The 17,327-nt window shown below is 38.0% G+C and overlaps 1 protein-coding gene across 6 annotated transcripts in view; it reads right to left on the minus strand.

Moving 5' to 3' along the window:
* Positions 1-16,867, minus strand: part of LOC127860198 (sorting nexin-11-like) — a 40,995-nt gene extending 24,128 nt beyond the window's left edge. For 2 of the 6 annotated variants that reach the window (XR_008039629.1, XM_052398120.1), the window contains exons 1-2: positions 4,463-4,776; positions 4,141-4,218 (exon numbers count right to left, since the gene is read on the minus strand). Coding sequence is in view for 5 of the 6 variants with exons in the window: in XM_052398120.1 (XP_052254080.1) it covers positions 4,141-4,218; positions 4,463-4,498 (114 nt within the window). In the remaining variant the exon portion in view is untranslated. Of the gene's footprint in view, positions 1-4,140; positions 4,219-4,462; positions 4,777-5,634; positions 5,658-7,984; positions 8,113-13,157; positions 13,287-16,694 lie in introns of those variants that run through there. The other 4 variants (XM_052398121.1, XM_052398123.1, XM_052398122.1 and 1 more) reach the window with 4 other exon arrangements.
* Positions 16,868-17,327: the final 460 nt, after the last annotated feature.

The following is a 17,327-nucleotide window of genomic DNA, read 5'->3' on the forward strand; positions in this document are numbered from 1 at the left end:
TACTATTTCGAGTCACTGTGACCTTGACCTTTGACCAAGTGACCTGAAAATCAATAGGGGTCATATGCCGGTTATGATCAATGTACCTATGAAGTTTCATGATCCTAGGCGTAAGCATTCTTGTTATCATTCGGAAACCATTTCACTATTTCCATTCACTGTGACCTTGACCTTTGATCTAGTGACCTGAAAATCAATAGGGGTCATCTGCCTGTCATTATCAATGTACCTATTACGTTTCATGATCCTAGGCATAAGCATTCTTGAGTTATCATCCGGAAACCATTATACTATTTCTAGTCACTGTGACCTTGACCTTTGACCTAGTGACCTGAAAATCAATAGGGGTCATCTGCCAGTCATGATCAATGTTCCTATCAAGTTTCCTGATCCTAGGCGTAAGCATTCTTGAGTTATCTATCTTCCGGAAACCATTTTACTGTTTAGAGTCACTGTGACCTTGACCTTTGACCTAGTGACCTGAAAATCAATAGGGGTCATCTGCCAGTCATGATCAATGTACCTATGAAGTTTCATGATCTAAGGCGTAAGCATTCTTGAGTTATCATCCAGAAACCATTTTACTGTTTCGAGTCACTGTGACCTTGACCTTTGACCTAGTGACCTGAAAATCAATAGGGGTCATATGTCGGTCATGATCAATGTACCTATGAAGTTTCATGATCCTAGGCGTGAGCATTCTTGAGTTATCATCCGGAAACCATTTTACTATTTCAAGTCACTGTGACCTTGATCTTTGACCTAGTGACCTGAAAATCAATAGGGGTCATCTGCCAGTCATGATCAATGTACCTATGAAGTTTCATGATCCTAGGCATAAGTATTCTTGAGTTATCATCCAGAAACCATCTGGTGGAGGGACCGACCGACGGACCAACCGACATGTGCAAAACAATAAACCCCCTCTTCTTTGAAGCGGGGCATAAATATAAAGCTGCATTTCAGAAGAATGAAGTTACAGCTAATAATTTACAAAATGTTATTTATTGTCAAATCACATCAAGACATTCGTGAATATTATTCCTTATTATAGGGATGTACATTTAGCTAACACAGGTAAACAACATTCCTTATTATAAGGATGTACATGTAGCTAACACATGTAAACAGGATGTAGAAAACAAAAACAGTTGTTTCTATAAGGCATTACGCAGTTGGAAAAACCCAGTTTCATGCAAATTACAATATGATGATAGATTAAAAGGGGATATCATACATTTATTCATTGAATAAAATATAAACAAATGTAGAGACTTTTAAAAAATGCTTTTCAATAGTAATTATCTTTGTAAATTATATATAGTGTTTCATAAAAACACAACCAAATACAAAATTCTGAATGGCATGAAAAGACTGAAGCTGAAAGAGCATGTGATTTTTAAACTTAAAGGTTCCACGTTGTGTCAATCAATATTAAAATATTTAAAAACAAGCTATCTACTGAGTCATAGCTTCAATATTGAACAAGGGCTGTTTGTAAAACATGCATGCCCCCCATATCGGCTCTCCGTTGTAGTGACAGCCATTGTGTGAATATGTTTTTTGTCACTGTGACCTTGACCTTTGACCTAGTGACCTGAATATCAATAGGGGTCATCTGCCAGTCATGATCAATGTACCTATGAAGTTTCATGATCCTAGGCATAAGCATTCTTGAGTTATCATCCGGAAACCATTTTACTATTTCGGGTCACCATGACCTTGACCTTTGACCTAGTGACCACAAAATCTATAGGGGTCATCTGTGAGTCATGATAAATGTACCTATGAAGTTTCATGATCGTAGCCATAAGCGTTCTTGAGTTATCATCCCAAAACCATTTTACTATTTCAGGTCACCTTGACCTTTGATATAGTGACCTGAAAATTAATAGGGGTCATCTGCCAGCCATTATCAATCTTCCTACGAAGTTTCATTATCCTAGGCATAAGCGTTCTTGAGTTATCATCCGGAAACCATTTTACTATTTTGGGTCGCCGTGACCTTGACCTTTGCCCTATTGATCTGAAAATCAATAGGGGTCATCTGCGAGTCATGGTCAATCTACCTATCAAGTTTCATGGTCCTAGGCCTAAGCGTTCTTGAATTATCATCTGAGAACCATTTTACTATTTCGGGTCACCGTGACCTTGACCTTTGACCTAGTGACCTCAAAATCAATAGGGGTCATCTGCGAGTCATGATCAATGTACCTATGAAGTTTCATGATCCTAGCCCCAAGCGTTCTTGAGTTATCATCTGGAAACCTCCTGGTGGACGGACCGACCGACAGACCGACCAACAGAACGACATACCGACCGACAGACATGTGCACAGCAATATACCCCCTCTTCTTCAAAGGGGGGCATAAAAAGTTATGACCAAGGTTAAAGTTTTGGTTAAAGTTTCGGGACACACACATAGACACATGTACAATGACAGACAGGCCAAAAACAATATATCCCCGATCATTCGATCCGGGGGAATCAAAATCCCTAGGGTGGGGTTAATTGTCATCGCAGGGACACAATGAATTTTTAACTCATAATCCTTGCAGTTTTAGAGTGTGTTTTTAAAGTTATTTACTACACAAGTCTATACAAATCATGTGACCCTTCAGATGTGGCTACTTTTGACCACTGTGCTGTGGCATGATTTGAACAAACTTAGTAGAGGACCACTTCTAGATGTTACACATTAAATATTAAACCCATGACCTTTGCGGTTCAAGAAGAGTTTTGCAGGTTTTCTTTTTTTAAATCTTTTTTTAGCTCCAGTGACCTGCATAGAAAATGGATCAGAATCATATCAACAAATATGCAATAGACTCACCAAAGGATAATTCCTCTGATGTTTTCTTTAAACTTTCCTGGCAGTTAAAGAGGAAAAGTAGTTAGAAAGAAGCAAATTCATTGAAATGATGTCCCCCGCCATTATACTTCTGGACACAAGATATGGCTCCGGACACACAAAAAAGGCATTTTTTCAAAATACAAAGGGCCATAACTCCGTTATTATTCGATGGTGTACAATGCCATATAACGTGCATCATCCTCTTATCCATATATATACTCATACCAAGTTTCAATGAAATCTGCCAAAGCACTTCTAAGAAATGGCTCCGGACACAAAAGTGCCAGACGGACAGAAGGACGGACAACGCCAAAACAATATCCCTCAGCCTATGGCGGGGGATAAAATGTTAAGGAACACGCTGACTGACAGAAAACACGGTATACTCAAAGCTCACCATTAGCACTATGTGCTCCAGTGAGCTAAATTTAAATAGTGACAAATCTTTGATAATCAAGTCCCTTTAAATTATTTGGAGTGTAGTTTGTAACCACAGGCTATTTCCTATTGATTGTCAAATTTGAATTTAACATAATTTTAGGACTTCAATTTCAAGGAAATCCTGGTAGCACTATCTAACGGATCTTTACCCTTTTCACAATATAAAGGTTATACTGTAATGTTTGGATATCAAAGTAAGATATTTACATTTTAAAAGCAGGGGAATTTAGAAACATGTTTTTATCTAACAAATTAAATGTAGATAGCATTTAAATGTACATATAATGCACATCTAAGGAATTTACAAGAAAGCATCTTCATACATTAGTTAAAACAAAATGTAGTTGAAACAACACATAATTATGTCATTTATAATAATAACCAGTGCCTGATTAGCTCAGTGGAGCCCATAGGCAATGCAACGTTTGGGGCCCACGTCCCAGGCCCTTTGTCAGCCTTGTGCCTACTTCAATGCACGTGCCCTGAGTCAATTTCACTCGTTTACACAAGCCTACCAGTGACAATTTAGGCTGGCTGGCAAGACATAAAATGTCCTTTTATGGTTTTTAATGTCAGAGTAATACTGTAATTCCAATACAACAGTATAATAATTTGATTAAGCATTTTAAACAACAATCAATGTAGTTTGTATATCTTGGTATTTGACTATTTATGGACCAGAACAAAATTATATGAAGCTTAAATTAAGATCTACAATAACTTTCGGTAATCCGGGACAGATTATAACCTACATGTATCTTACATAAACTAATTACTGTACCTTGAACATCGATGGGTAATCCAGGACAGATTATAACCTAGCTTACATCAACAAATTACTGTACCTTGATGAGAATTTCATAGGTTGTAAACTTGTCTGTACAGGGGTTGCATACACAGATGTCCAAGTCTGATTCCATGGTCTGGAACAGAAAACAGTTATATTAGTTGTTACGGAAAAACTTGGTTTAAGGCATGTGCATTAAGTGTCATCCTAGATTAGCCTGTGCAATCTGCACAGGCTAATCAGGGATGACACTTTCCGCTTTAACTGGATTTTCGCTAAGAGACTTCATGTAAAAGAAAAATAGTGTAAACTCAGAAAAAATTGTCATCAATAAGCCTGTGCCGACTACACAGGCTAATCTGGGTCAACACTTTACGCACATGCATTATGGCCTGTTTTCCTAGCATCAGGCCCATAATTATTATTTTCAGTGAACTGGAAGTTCAAACATGCCCAACTGAGTCCATTTAGGTCTGCCTTATAACACAGGCATCCACTGGTATGTACTTCCAACTTTCTATTATTTTCACTTCCTCCTTTCTATCATCAACTTTCCTGTACTGTACACCAGTTTGTTTTAATCATGAATAGGTATCACTGGACTTAAAATATGTTGCTTACGCATACATTATATTACACTGCTTCAATAAATTTTGTGATATTCCTCACTGATTAGTTTTGTTACCACACAATACAACAAAGCCACAATTCAATCACTGTTATATTTTACCTGCTTTACATAGCCGAGAAGTCAAAGCAGAAAATGACTGTATATTAACCACAATTCCTATCTGATCAAACCTTGTATTTTATAAGGAAATTAAACGTCCTGTCTAACATTATAAAACCATAAGTATATTTTAAAAAGGCGAATATCATCAGCTTATTAAGTTCTTTGTTGTTGTCTTTGCTTAAAAAATAAAATTACATGTACCTGTAAGTAAGCTTTTGTTAAATAAAGATTTTATAAACACTTAGTAACTAAAATCAAAATAAAATAAGATGTGTTTGTCAAACACTATATATAATGTCCCCATATATTCGGCCTTTGACCTTGAAGGATGACCTTGACCTTTCACCACTCAAAATGTGCAGCTCCATGAGATACACATGCATGCCAAATATCAAGTTGCTATCTTCAATACATGTATTGCAAAAGTGTACATTTAATGAGTGATTTTGAGACATATATTTGACCTTGAAGGATGACCTTGACCTTTCACCACTCAAAATGTGCGGCTCCATGAGATACACATGCATGCCAAATATGAAGTTGCTATCTTCAATATTGCAAAAGTTATGGCAAATGTTAAAGTTTGACGCAAACAAACAAACAAACACACAAAGCAACAAACCAACAGACAATGGGCAAAAACAATATGTCCCCCACTATAGTGGTGGGGGACATAAAAAGTTGTCCTGGCCACATGACTATAGGTGCTGGAAAATAAATCCTAGTAGAAGCGTTATCTTAACCCTTTACCACCTAGATACATATTTTAACACATATACATGTAGCCCCTTAGAAAGTTAAATTTAAGACCTTTCTTACTACAATCAAGTTTTAAAGGCTTCAATTCCAAGCCTCAGATACTGATGAGCAGCAAACAGCATAAACAGCATAAAACCTGGTTCTGCTGTACTCATGTGCCTACTTGATAACAGAACCGTGAAGACCTGTAACAATTACATTGAAGTGCACAATTTTGTAGACAATTATTCAAGCTTAACTGATATTACAGAAATGAAACAGAACTGCTGAGCTTTAGAATACTTAAACTAGAGCTTTGTCACATACGTGACATATACCCCCGCATGCTGCATTGACACAGAATATTTTGCATGCTCTCTTATTCTTAACAAATCAAGAGAAGCTAATATAGGTTAATTTTTAAGAATTATTATGCCATTATTATTTATGGCCATTTTGACCTTTGAACGCTTGAATTATTTCGCATGACATGCCGTCCAAAGACTGTGAACAAAATTAAAGTACAGAGTCATTTTAAAATCTCACAATTTATGACATAAATATGGCCCGGACAATCTCATTTATGGCCATTTTTTACTTTTCAACTTCATGTGTGACCTTGACCATGGAGATATTGACGTAATTCTTTCCCATGACACACCGTCCAATAATTGTGAAGAAATGTACAGAGTAATTTTAAAATCTCACAATGAATGACATAGTTATGGCCCGGACAAGATCATTTATGGCCATTTTTGTCCTTTGAAATTAAAGTGTGACCTTGACCTTGGAGACATCGACGTAATTTTTTCGCATGGCACACCGTCCACTGATTGTGAACAAATGTACCAAGTAATTTTTAAAATCTCACAATGAATGCCATAGTTATGGCCTGGACAAGATCATTTATGGCCATTTTTGACCTTTGAACTCACAGTGTGACCTTGACATTGCAGATATCGCAGGCTTCCTGAAAAGGCCTGACCGCCGGTCTTGTCCGGCAAAGTTTTTTACGGTCCGGCGAAGTTTCTTATATCGCCGGTCCTTGTGACAGGCCACAAAAATTATGACTAAAAACCGAAAAGTCTAATACTTGCCAAAAGAAGGAAAACACCTCGTTAGAATCACTCTTTTCGTGAATTTCAAGCCTTTTCGTCATTAAGAACACTAACGAGTCACTAGTTCTTAATAGTGCTCTCCCTTTGTCAATTTTATTGATCCAACATATTACTGTGCCATATCAAAACAATCAGTGAAGCGAAACTGTAAACTTTAAAACGGGATTATGGAAACATATCACAGTTTACTCCTGAACCAAGAATGCAAATGAGCAGAGCCTTGTTGCAATCTGCGAGTTTAATGGTGAACAAATGTGCCAAATGATTTTAAAATCTCACAATGAATGACATAGTTATGGCCCAGACAAGCTCATTTATGGCCATTTGTTACCTTTGAACTCAAAGCGTGACCTTTACCATGGAGATATCGACGTAATTCCTTTGCGTGAGACACCGTCCAACGATGGTGAACAAATGTGCCAAATGATTTTAAAATCTTACAATGAACAACAAAGTTATGGCCCGGACAATCATTTGACGTTTGAACTCCAAGTGTGACCTTGACCTTGGAGAAATCGACATACTTCTTTCGCATGACACAGTGTCCTATGATGGTGAACAAATGTCCCGAGTCATTTTAAAATCTAACGATAAATGACAAAGTTATGGTTCGGACAAACTTTCGGTTTAAAACCCACTATGTGATACCGTGACCTAGTTTTTGACCGGGCATGACCCATATTCAAACTTTACCTAGACATCCTCTAAATACAACTTGTGACCAAGTTTGGTGAGGATCAGATGAAATTTTGGGACAGACCCTCTGACAGACCGACAAAGTGATTCCTATATTAAGCCCCCATTACCAATGGTAATGGGGATATAATAATAGTATATGTACCTCTACACCCCATGTTTAAAGAACAGTATTGAGATATACTGGTTATGTAACTCATTACGCATGTACATCAAAACATTCATTGACATTAATTTAAAACAGTGTTTATTTCCTATTTTTTCACCTAAATAGAGGACAGCCCATGGGGCTTGACAAATATTGATGTGATTATTTACCAAACTGCCTCCAACTTAGAAATGTTTAGTCAAAATGTAATCTTCATTTTTCATGATAAAGTAATTGATTCAAGAGGGGAATTGTTTGATGAACAAAGAGGAATCTATCTCCAACCCTTTATAATATCACAGAAAAATGTACTATTTTACAAAAAAAGTATATTCGTCACATTTAAATCAGGTCACTATCAGAATAGTGGTATGATAAAAACTAACCAATAATCTTAAGCATCATGTATTTAACAGCATAGAAGTTATCTAAAAAAACAAACTAAAATTAAATATTTGACTACCAGTACCTTAACAATAACCGTTTCTGTAATGTAACTTTATTCCATAAATGTATACACACAATCAGTTACAAGTAACAATTAACAATCACTTATCACTAACAGGGCAATTAAATCAGTGTATTGACAGTCATATGACATGACAATATTACATACTGATACATCACATGTCCATTCATAGATCTCATAACAAGTTGAATTATTTTCAACACTAAGCAATTTCCAACCACAATGACCTCAGCTAAATTCAAGTTGACCATTTAAATGAAGTGTATATTTATATGTTAGGGACATGAGTATCCATAACATTATTAAACTGAGAATGACTATGTTTTGTGTGTGTTTTTTATTGCCATTAATGAAATCTGACAATTGAAAGTATTTAAGAGCTAGGAAAGTGCTGGCGATGAACAAACATGTTTGACTTATGATGACTATGATGTAAGTGTATACAGCGCCCTCACACTACTTTGGGGGAAGGGGTCCGCAGCCCTTAGCAGGGGGAATTTTCGCGGCATTCCCTTTTGGGGGGATTTTTTTACTTACTCTCTCATTATTACATTTGAACATGTTTGCACTATATTCATTGCATTTTTTATAATTTAGTATGTTTGCAAAGATTTAATTGAAATAGAATTGAGATATAATAATCATGAGACACATCCTTCTATTAAAAAAAAACAAAAAAAAAAACAAATTTTTTTTTTTAGGGGGAATTTTTCCACCCAAAAGGGTAAAAAAGCATACTTTTCAGGTGGGGGACTGTTGCCGAATGTTGGCGGCAGATTTAATATATTGAGGGCCCTGATATAAGAAGAGTCATGCCAAAATGGGTCTTATGCCTGATGCAGCCAGCCTAGCTCCAGACCAGCCTGCACACCCCATCAGTCACGTCAAGAGCTATCCTGTCTACTACAGACCAGCCTGCACACCCCATCAGTCTCGTCAAGAGCTATCCTGTCTACTACAGACCAGCCTGCACACCCCATCAGTCACGTCAAGAGCTATCCTGTCTACTACAGACCAGCCTGCACACCCCATCAGTCTCGTCAAGAGCTATCCTGTCTACTACAGACCAGCCTGCACACCCCATCAGTCTCGTCAAGAGCTATCCTGTCTACTACAGACCAGCCTGCACACCCCATCAGTCTCGTCAAGAGCTATCCTGTCTACTACATGCCAGCCTGCACACCCCATCAGTCTCGTCAAGAGCTATCCTGTCTACTACAGACCAGCCTGCACACCCCATCAGTCTCGTCAAGAGCTATCCTGTCTACTACAGACCAGCCTGCACACCCCATCAGTCTCGTCAAGAGCTATCCTGTCTACTACAGACCAGCCTGCACACCCCATCAGTCTTGTCAAGAGCTATCCTGTCTACTACAGACCAGCCTGCACACCCCATCAGTCTTGTCAAGAGCTATCCTGTCTACTACACAGACCAGCCTGCACACCCCATCAGTCTTGTCAAGAGCTATCCTGTCTACTACAGACCAGCCTGCACACCCCATCAGTCACGTCAAGAGCTATCCTGTCTACTACAGACCAGCCTGCACACCCCATCAGTCTCGTCAAGAGCTATCCTGTCTACTACAGACCAGCCTGCACACCCCATCAGTCTTGTCAAGAGCTAGCCTGTCTACTACAGACCAGCCTGCACACCCCATCAGTCACGTCAAGAGCTATCCTGTCTACTACAGACCAGCCTGCACACCCCACCAGTCTTGTCAAGAGCTATCCTGTCTACTACAGACCAGCCTGCACACCCCATCAGTCTTGTCAAGAGCTAGCCTGTCTACTACAGACCAGCCTGCACACCCCATCAGTCACGTCAAGAGCTATCCTCTCTACTACAGATCAGCCTGCACACCCCATCAGTCTTGTCAAGAGCTATCCTGTCTACTACAGACCAGCCAGCACACCCCATCAGTCTCGTCAAGAGCTATCCTGTCTACTACAGACCAGCCTGCACACCCCATCAGTCACGTCAAGAGCTATCCTGTCTACTACAGACCAGCCTGCACACCCCATCAGTCACGTCAAGAGCTATCCTGTCTACTACAGACCAGCCTGCACACCCCATCAGTCTCGTCAAGAGCTATCCTGTCTACTACAGACCAGCCTGCACACCCCATCAGTCTCGTCAAGAGCTATCCTGTCTACTACAGACCAGCCTGCACACCCCATCAGTCTTGTCAAGAGCTATCCTGTCTACTACAGACCAGCCTGCACACCCCATCAGTCTCGTCAAGAGCTATCCTGTCTACTACAGACCAGCCTGCACACCCCATCAGTCTTGTCAAGAGCTATCCTGTCTACTACAGACCAGCCTGCACACCCCATCAGTCTCGTCAAGAGCTATCCTGTCTACTACAGACCAGCATGCACACCCCATCAGTCTCGTCAAGAGCTATCCTGTCTACTACAGACCAGCCTGCACACCCCATCAGTCTCGTCAAGAGCTATCCTGTCTACTACAGACCAGCCTGCACACCCCATCAGTCTCGTCAAGAGCTATCCTGTCTACTACAGACCAGCCTGCACACCCCATCAGTCACGTCAAGAGCTATCCTGTCTACTACAGACCAGCCTGCACACCCCATCAGTCTTGTCAAGAGCTATCCTGTCTACTACAGACCAGCCTGCACACCCCATCAGTCTTGTCAAGAGCTATCCTGTCTACTACAGACCAGCCTGCACACCCCATCAGTCTTGTCAAGAGCTATCCTGTCTACTACAGACCAGCATGCACACCCCATCAGTCACGTCAAGAGCTATCCTGTCTACTACAGACCAGCCTGCACACCCCATCAGTCTTGTCAAGAGCTATCCTGTCTACTACAGACCAGCCTGCACACCCCATCAGTCTCGTCAAGAGCTATCCTGTCTACTACAGACTAGCCTGCACACCCCATCAGTCTCGTCAAGAGCTATCCTGTCTACTACAGACCAGCCTGCACACCCCATCAGTCTCGTCAAGAGCTATCCTGTCTACTACAGACCAGCCTGCACACCCCATCAGTCTTGTCAAGAGCTATCCTGTCTACTACAGACTAGCCTGCACACCCCATCAGTCTCGTCAAGAGCTATCCTGTCTACTACAGACCAGCCTGCACACCCCATCAGTCACGTCAAGAGCTAGCATGTCTACTACAGACCAGCCTGCACACCCCATCAGTCTCGTCAAGAGCTATCCTGTCTACTACAGACCAGCCTGCACACCCCATCAGTCTTGTCAAGAGCTATCCTCTCTACTACAGACCAGCCTGCACACCCCATCAGTCTCGTCAAGAGCTATCCTGTCTACTACAGACCAGCCTGCACACCCCATCAGTCTCGTCAAGAGCTATCCTCTCTACTACAGACCAGCCTGCACACCCCATCAGTCACGTCAAGAGCTATCCTGTCTACTAATTTAACCATGAAACCTTGCGTTATATACTTTGTAATAGAAAAAACACAGACATGTTGCTTTGTTAAATCATTTTTATCTGTAAATATCACACAGTATCAACTTAAAATAAACAAATCATTGTTCAGTGAGATATACATTTCATTTATCAATAAGGTCAACTTTAAGGTCACTCTAACTGTCACTGAAAATAATCACATACTTTCACTACCTTTATAGTGTCACGGGGCATCAGAACATCATTTTATCTATTTCATCATTCAATATTCTGATTTATGTGAAGTAACGGGCAATATTTACATAATGGGCCGTGCTCTATGAAAATGGGGTTTAATGCATGTGCATAAAGTGTCTTCCCATCAGAGATGACACTTAATTTCTGCCTAAACAGGATTTTTGCTAAGAAGAGACTTTTTCGAAACGAAAAATATCATAAAAGTGGAAAGTGGCGTCCCTGATTAGCCTGTGCAGACACTTTAAGCATATGCATTAAACCCCCTTTTCACAAAGCACGGCCCATATTTATATAAATTACTGAATTGTAAAGTGTTCTGACATAAGAATACTGATATCATTGTGAGAGGCACAATTAGCTAACAATATTTAAAAAACAACATTTCAAATTACATGCAATTTTTGACAAAACGAACTTCAAAAGAATAAGCGCATTAAACATTCCAGTATCAATAAAACAATGACATGCAACTCTAAAAATTATAGCAGTGTCATTTTAAATAATTTAAGCATCCTTGTTATGGTGATGTGCCTACAACTTCAGCTTCATCTGTCATAACATTTACCACTTAGATATGTATTTAACCCTTTACCACTTAGATACTTATTTTGACAAATTTGTAGTTTATTTAATTAAAAGCCTTTCTTATTGGATTCAAGTTTTAAAGGCTTCATTCTCAACCATTAGACACTGATGAGCGGACTACACAGGATTATATGGGACGACACACATGCATTAAATCCCCTAGCTTTTCACAGAGCATTCTGTCGGGATTATGTATAGGCACTGTGGGACATAGGCCCACAGTCGGCTATGAATTTAAATTTTTCTTAATTAAAATGTCTGTGAAAACCGACACACACAGATTTTACTGGTAATTGAAAATTTAATTTTCGAGATGTTCCTTAATTGAAAATTCAGGCTCAGAGGTACACTTGTAAATTCAGTCTCAAGAGGTAACCCTGAAATGAAAATTTTGGAACAAGGATGCTATTGTTTTAAAAGGCCCTTGAACAATGCTACAAGTCATGTAAATAACATATGGATTGAGTAGTTAGATACATGTTATTGGCTTTAGTTAGGTGACCTAAGTTGGGTTGCCTTTGTTGTCTCAACTGAAATAGCTGAAGTGTCACTAACAATGCAGTTATCTCAAACAATAGATAAAGTTTTGTATCTCAACATCCCAACAAATTTACAAATAATACTAATTTAAGATATTACTCTCGCACTGATACCTCAAATATGCCAATTATCATCTTGTTTGTTTGATATCAGCTGTTATCAAACATAACTGATACTCGCCAAATGTGTGCACATTATCAAAAATGCTACTTTGTACCTCTGACATTCTCTTGTTAGTGCGTTTATTTTTTTTCTTCAGAAAAAACAAATATTCCAATAGAATTACTTATTAAATACTGAGCCTATTTTCAAAATGAAATAAACACATATTTGTTTTCATTCCCACTTAAAATGTCACTGTGTCTCATTGATAACACAAGGTATCAAATGTCTATTGTAACTAAACACACCCTAGGCCCTAGAACTCTTTATTGAAGATTCCATCCCAAACACAAGCCTTTTCTATGACTTGGTCTATGAACAGGTGCAGTATAATTTGCTTATATAGACCAGTTGACAGGTGACGTCATGCGCACTTGCAAATATTAGATTCCGCCCACTGGTTGGCAAAAAGAGGTGAAATTCATATAAGCGCATATAGAGAAGGTTGAAATAATCATCGTTTTTATTGATAATCATGCACTATATCAAATTTAATTTTACATACTATATCTGAATAAAACATAAGCGTGCAAGGAAATGCATTTTTGGCACGATTATATTGTTGTTATTATTTGTTTTAACTATAAACGAACTCGGGAGTGGAACACAATTTACGAACTCAGTATGTGGTTACCATAAAACTCTCTACTTGGTACATCTTCGCAACCATTTTTTAGATAAAAAATTCTCATATATTGAAATTATTTCAGAATAAATCAAATTCAATGAAAGAACACAAATAAGGATGTAAACAAACAGCAAATAGATCGACTTTATGTACGCAAGATATAGTACCTGATTTGAACATTTAATGCCTGTAAAAACCTACCTTGCAGGGCTTTTTTTCCTTCTTTGCGATTGGCCGTGGACGGACATTTCACAATTTTGACACGGCCAATTCACAAACCTGACATGGCCGTGAATATTTACAAAAACGGCCGTTTTAAATCGTGAAAAACGGACTTTTTGTGCTCAAAACTGTCAAAAACGGCCATTTCGGAACAGAAATATAAGTTTCATAACCTCGTTTTCAATTCCGAATTCGCGAAAAACTGTCGACTCGCGTTACCGATGTTTGTTTGTTTTAATCGATTTTAAAGTGTTGTGTAACCGGTGAAACCGGCGTAAATAGTAAAAGCTCTGCCCAGCAACGTCACTATAAAAAATGGCGACGCCGAACGCTCTCTAGGTTACAATACACTAAATGATCGCTTCATGTAGTGCTGTACTCTCTAAAAAAATACCATAGTTCACAGGAAGGCATGTTGTACACTTTTTACCATTATTCGCGTGTTATCTTGCGGAGATAATGGTAGGGCATGAATAGGTGTTCACAACTGAATCCCTGAAATATGATACACTTGAAGACTAAAGTAAACCATTGCAGTAGAAAAGGTTACATTTCACTAAGTAACGGCCGAAAAAAAAGTTGCAAAAACAGTCGATTTTGATTTGTGTCAAGTTCTTTCTTGCTTTGTACATGACATATCTTTTTTATTGCATAAATCGATTCCGCTTAGAATGGCCTTTAAGAAAAGGTATGGTTATGGGGGTCTCTATGTGCAAAATGTTGCATTTATTTTCGCTCAAAGTTGTCGCTTTTGCATTGAATTATATAGGGAAACTATTTGGTGTATTATGACCTAAATCTACTACACGAAGAAAATTAAAAAAAAAACGCAAAATAATCCCGATTTATTTAAATTTGGGATAACAGTAAAGAAACAAAAGCTTTCTACAGAAGGGTAAGATTTGAAACATGCACATTGATAACATTGTAAGGAAAGTCATTTGATAAAAGTGAAAGTATCTGCCGCGGCTTATGTATTGATGGAAGCTAGTCAAAACGGCCCCTAGTCAAAACGTCCCCTAGTATTGATGACTGAGACTTGTTATTCGTATCTGTTTACGATTGGAAATCTTGGTAAAAGTACATGTAATAATGTGGTTTTTTCATATATATTTTTTCATTTAAATGCATATTCATGACACATATTCATGATTCAAACTTTGTATGTAGTCTATTTATGCTTTGTGAAAAAATGTGAAAAAATAAAATAACTTGTTTACATTTCTTACAAAAGTACTGTTTTTCAATGTATACCTAATGTTTCAGATCAAATGACAACCTCCCAGGGAGATCATCATACACTGGCGAGGGTCAGGCTCACAGAACATGAAAATTATCATGAAGAAGGAATTTTCCTCTTCAGATTTTGAGAGAATTATTGACATTTTCAAGAGTAAAAAGAACAGAGTTCTAAAGCTGTAAAGTCCAGAACATGTCTGAGTTATGTGCCCTTGAAATGTTCTATGTTTATAAATGTTATTCCTGTGGTAAAGAATTGTTGGGACCAGGTATTTTAGTTGCATTTGGTTCATGAATAATTTTTTGCAAATCAGATATATGTATATGTGTTGTTATTGTATCAAATACAGTATTCATAGAAGGAAAATATGCCTTTATTGCATTATTTAAGGAAATTTTGATAATATTCAAGTGTTTAATAGCTTTAGCTATGCTAATGCATTGAACATTGAATTTCACAATTTAAAGAAGTACGCGACTCGTTTTTTCACAATTTTAAGAAGTTCGCGACTCAATTTTTCACAATTTTGAAAAGTTCGCGACTCAATTTTTCACAATTTTGACAAGTTCGCGACTCATTTTTTCACAAAGTGAGGGGCCAGGGCCGCTTTACAAAGTCAGGAAAAAAAGCCCTGCCTTGTTACACATGAAATAAATTCTCTTGATAAATGTAATTGTTTTTATTTAATTATTCACACCAATTTTTTCACTCTTTGTTTCAGCGTTTTTAACCCGGTGTTTTATTGCACCTGTGTGCATCATAAACTGATTATCTCGTTATGATCTGATACTGTCCAAACAATTAAAAAGAACACATGGTGTCATAAATCCAGGGACCTTTTCTTGGGTCCCTGCATAAACCACATGTGGCATACAAGTGTCTAGTCATTAAACACAATTTATGATACCTCCATGTCATCTCTTGGCATATTGAGCGATCATCTAAGCAAAATTGTAGAGCCCAAATACGAAACAGTTGCTTTAATAAAATATTTTAACATATTAAAAAAAAATGAAGATATCTGTCTGAAATGGGTTAACAGGAACTATAGTGTATATATACATATAAGCCTGTTTAATCACAATACTACAGTGTTTAATAAATATCAATTAAAAATATTGTGCAATTTCACTGCTACACAATGTCAATTAACGTATTTAACAATTACCAGCAAATGTAAACTTGGCTATTACTAGTTCTGGCTACCATAACTTTAAATGTCGCTTTTTATGATTTTTGACTGGCGCGACAGGTCTGTCAATACTATATAAACAGTACGCTGAAGTTTCTTTAGCTAGGCTATACAGGTCTGTCAATACTATATAAACTGTACGCTGAAGTTTCTTTAGCTCATGAGGCTATTACGTGTTAAGATTGTATACGTTACTGTAGTGTACGAAACGACATCATGAAAACTAGTCCAAATAATTAGACGTAAGATACCCCGCTTATGTAAATCGACCTCATATTTATAGGAGTACATGAAAACAAGCAAACAACAAAAGCGTAAAGAATACTTGCGTTAAATAAATTAATATATAGATTTATTTATCATAAAATGCTAGATTGTTATCATTGTTCGAGGGACATCATAGACAAAGTCCAGAATGTGCTAGACTTGGGAAAACCCACTTATTAAAGTCAAATTAAAATCCTTTCCAACAAATCACATATGAAAGTTATTGTTAAAATTACCTGTGTTAAATTCACGACATATTGTTCCACTAAAATATTGTTTTCATTATAGGTTATCTCACTGTTAGTAAGTTAAATATTATTGAATAGACTCTATTTACGTAGATCCTTTTACGTGCATCCCTGAAAAAAGGTTACGCGACACTCGACGAAAAGGATGAATACTACTAGTATTACATTCTCCTAGCAGAGTTGTAGTTCGTGCCTTAACATGTAATGAGCCGCAGTGTAAGCGAGTGCTAATATCTATGGAACGCCATTATGGCTTCATATGACTGTTGTCGTTGTTTGCAGTACATTAATCATTATTTTCAGTGGAATATACAGTATGCCTTGTGCAATTTTCTTTACGTTCGGTACACTCGTCATTATATGCAGTAGTTAACGCATCACGCGAAGTAGTGACCTCATTATGTCCTGTCCAAACTTCTTGACGTTCTGTACATTCGACATTATGTGAAGTAGTTTTATCATTATGCGCTGTGCAAACGTCTTAACGTTCGGTACATTCGTCATTACGTGCAGCAGTTACATCATTATGTGCAGTAGTAACAACATTACGTGCTGTGCAAACTTCTTTCCGATCGGTACATTCGTCATTATGTGTAGTAGTTTTATCATTATGCGCTGAGA

This window comes from Dreissena polymorpha, chromosome 15, assembly GCF_020536995.1.
Source record: "Dreissena polymorpha isolate Duluth1 chromosome 15, UMN_Dpol_1.0, whole genome shotgun sequence".
Classification (NCBI taxonomy): domain Eukaryota; kingdom Metazoa; phylum Mollusca; class Bivalvia; order Myida; family Dreissenidae; genus Dreissena; species Dreissena polymorpha.